Source organism: Centruroides sculpturatus, unplaced genomic scaffold (assembly GCF_000671375.1).
Source record: "Centruroides sculpturatus isolate CEXI.00-Female unplaced genomic scaffold, Cexi_2.0 scaffold5567, whole genome shotgun sequence".
NCBI lineage: Eukaryota > Metazoa > Arthropoda > Arachnida > Scorpiones > Buthidae > Centruroides > Centruroides sculpturatus.
Genome location: NW_019389658.1, coordinates 1 through 4,208, shown reverse-complemented (window position 1 = coordinate 4,208; position 4,208 = coordinate 1). Strand labels below are relative to the sequence as shown.

The 4,208-nt window shown below is 25.1% G+C and overlaps 1 protein-coding gene across 1 annotated transcript; it reads left to right on the top strand.

Moving 5' to 3' along the window:
* Positions 1-1,544: 1,544 nt before the first annotated feature.
* On the top strand, positions 1,545-2,437 carry LOC111617327 (latrophilin-like protein 1; the record flags this gene model as incomplete). Its single annotated transcript, XM_023358633.1, has 2 exons — positions 1,545-1,774; positions 2,337-2,437. Coding segments are annotated over 2 exons (331 nt in total), but the record flags the coding sequence as incomplete, so codon positions are not given.
* Positions 2,438-4,208: the final 1,771 nt, after the last annotated feature.

The window sequence follows — 4,208 nt, the reverse complement described above, 5'->3', positions numbered from 1 at the left end:
ATTATTCCTTAAATATTTAAATAGTATCCTTGCCTTACTTTGATATGTTTAACGCTAATTAAATTAGTTCCTAAGAAGTTAGGGATGTACTGTACTTATGAGCCTTACTAATTAAACATTTAATTTGTATTGATAATGAAAATTCAATTGATTTAACTGTAACTATTTGGTTTTAATTCCTGATTGTGAAATGTTTCTCATGAAGTAAGATGATAAGATTAATCGAATCGAAGGATATGAAAATGCTCTCTACAACTGGTAAATGCTATAAATGTTGATAAGCTCTATTAGAATTAATAAATTTCTCTTTATATACAAGTTACTATTTTGTAAAATTATATTATTTTTTCAATTTCATAACTTAAAGAATTACTTTTATAAATAACTTCTATTCTTATATCTATTTATAACCGAAAATTTTAACTGTTAACAAGTAATAAACTGGTTTATAAATCTGAAAGTAAATAAATCTTTCCAGAAGAGATACAATAAAAATGTTACTTGCTGAATTGCCCGAAACTTACACGATGGTAGGAAAGAGCATTATCTCTAAAAACACTAGTTTAAATTATCCATTTCTTGGTATAGATATGAATATATCCCTATCGTTTCGTTGTGTCATCAGTAAATTATATCACTGAACCTACGTAAGTCAATATTTTAGGTAAAATATACAGTGGACTAATATTATTATTATTTAACTCTATAGAAATGAATTAAAATTTATTTGCGACTATAATATATTATATATTTAATACTGATATTATTATATAAAGGTGTACATTTTAAGGAATAAATATAGACCATAAAACGTTTCATTTAGACTAAACATGCAGTGATGTTATAGACTTAATGTATTTGTAATTCTTATGAACATTTCATAATGTTCTGTACCTTTATGTCTTCTAAAATAATATAAAAATTCGAAATTCATTAATTAATTTCGTTAAAATTTTAAGTATTAATGCATCAAATTAAAACATCAATATTTTTAATCAAAAATTTCTCACAGTAATGAAACCTTATGTAGCTTTGACTATTCGTTATTGAAACAGATAATGACAATGTGAAATTTCTAGTATTGTGAATACAGTGGAATAAAAAAAAATTAATTATAAGATAACATCGTATGATAAATTTATAAATATAATGAAATTTCCATTAGCTGATTAATATAATGTCATGTGGTTATATATGCCCAATTTTAATAAGTAGATAAGTGATTAAAATAGGATTTTCTTTTAACAGAAAACGTTATCCACTTATCACTGAGGAAATCAATGCCATATTTTTCATATATATATATGTAAAAGATGTCAGTTTACCATAGATTGTACTGCTATTACGTGTGATAAACGAAAACATAAATTCACTCTTGTATAAATTTGATTTTGTAAATCTGCTTATTGCATTAGAGTTAGAATATTTACGAAATCAATTTCTGTTCGTTCTGTAATTTCTTTTTATATTAAATTTTTCTACAAATGGCACCCTTAAATGATTATATGAAAGATAACGAAATTGAAACATTTTTTTTTTATTAGTGAAACTACGAGCGAAGTATCTAAAACACCGGATGTTACATCGTCAAGTATAACAAAAAATACAAAATCAATAACTTCTTATCATCCAACGTCACCAACAATAACAGAAGAAGTAAAAACGACACCAGAAGAAATGCTTTACTGTGAAGGAAAAACATTTCAAGGTATTGAATGGCCGAGAACTTGTGCTGGTAAATATGCTACCATAAATTGTCCGAAAGAAACAGTTGGTAAGTGAAAAGTTAACATATTTTAACAAAAATGTCAATTTACAAGGTTTCAATTTAAAGATTTCATCTAATTGCAATATATAATATTATGTAGGAACGTGTAGATAAATTTAAAATATAGCTGAATATAACAATTAATCATTTTAAAATAATATTTTGTTTCAAAGTCAATTAAAAATTCTTTCGAAATAAGTGTTTTTTAATCATTAGTGGCATTGATAACACTCAATAAAAAACTCACATTTAATAATTTAATTTTCTTTCTTTAAAAATAAAAGCTCTGATTTTATGCGAATTTTCGTAATTACTAGACAGAATTCATTTTAATTTCTTTAATTTCAGTAATTATTTTAAATTATCATTATCCAGAAATGTTTTATTTTTCATTGAAAAGAAATTTATAAATCATTAAATAATAAAAACCATTCCATAAATCCATAATTATGTAAGGACCTTTGTAATTAAGAAATCCTATTAAATTATTTCTCATAAAATCTTTGAATTTTTTGAAAATAAACTGGTTTCAATAAGAGTTCTAAATAAAAATAGAATTCTTATTTAGGAAAAGCTTTGTGGTATTGCAATAAGTCTGGACATTGGGAGACAGAAGAACCGAATTTGGATGGTTGCATTAGTTCTTGGATTGATCAAATTAATCAAGAGGTAAGCCTATACGTGTTTATTTTTATTATTTTATTTTTTACGAAAATATATTTCAAGCATTTAATAATATTTTTATTATTTGTTTAAAGTTTATATATTTTATCATTTTTAAAGTCATTTTCTCGCAATTTGAAAATTAAAAGATCATTGGCCTATTCTATAGTTTCTTTTTGTTTATTATATTTATTAAAACTTTATAAAGTAAAATTGAAAATAAAAATAAAGTAAAAAGAATAAAATGGAATTTTACAAACCAAATATAAAAATAGAAAGAAAGCTTCAGTTCAAAAGGAATCTTTTATTCAATCGTTAACATCGGTAAGCAAATGGGCTCTTTCAATGCCATTTTATTCTTTCTTTTAACTTTTTCTTATTCCTTTCACGTTTTTTAACTACAAAAGCATCTAAAGACGAAATTATTTTCTATTTTACTATACCATATATTCCATATAAAGCCATAAGCATATATATATATAATATATGCTATATAGATGTGTGTGTATATGTGTTATGTAATTAAGACAAAGTTTAATTTTTATACTATTTATATTACTAGCATATATATGTATTATTTAAAAATATAGGTATATAAAAAATTAATTTCTATATAAGCATATACAATTAATTAATTTTTATACACTTCTATTTTTAAATAACACGTATAAAGTATATGTTATTTGAAAAAGTTTATTTATGTTTAGAAAATTAATGTGAATCTTTGTCCAAATAATGAACCGAACTTCGGTAACTGATGTTTATGACATTTATATTCTTTATGTCTTCCGTTTCACTTCATAACTTGGACAGACATCCTAAATTTCTCTCTCTGCTCTCTTGTCGGTATTAAAATGAAATATCGAGAGAAATTATTTTAAAAATCGATATTTCCTANGTTATATATATATATATATATATATATATATATAAATACTGCCTGAAAATCTCTTTTCTTTTGTTTCCTTCATCTGTCTGTGTGTGTCTAGCTTTCCATATTCTCCTACACGAAACAAAGTATACGCACATTTATATAAATGCAATAAAATAACGAAAGTACAAGTACAATACGACGTTTTTCTACATAGTGGCAGCCTCATAAATTTTTGCCGAATTAAATAAAGTTCGATTGAAGTTTTTTTTGTTTATTCTTCGCTAAAACGTAGCGAATTAACAATTCCAGAAATATTTTAAACGTTTTAATAGCGAGGTTGCGTCCGAAGTTTTCATCTCTCGAACGTGAACGTCGAACGTCGAGCGCCGCTTACAAGATAGCGGCACTCGACGTTCGACGTTCACGTTTTAGAAATAAAAACTTCGGCCATAACCTCGCTAATGAGTTTCTTGATATTGCACTACAAGATATAGTCGACAGAGACATAATTCCCCTATCTTACGCTGGTTTCTTATAATTTGGATTAATCTTACATCTTACAATGTTTTGTTCTGTCTTGCATATCAATGAAGACAATACGGGAGCAGATGTTTCAATTTTGATAAGAATATATCCCTTATAAAATATAGAAGAAATATATTATCATGAGAGAAATTGTGTTCCGTATCTCACGCAATATCTTACATAAGTAAAATCCAAGAAATCTTTTCATTTTTGTAGGAAAGATTCCATAGATCGATGATAATATTATTGTATAGTAAAATCACGTTTAAAATATTATTGTATAGTAAAATCACGTTTAAAAACATCTTTTAATACAATTAATATTACAGATAAACCAAGGCAAAGATACAACTCAAATAGCAGAGAAGTTATCACAAT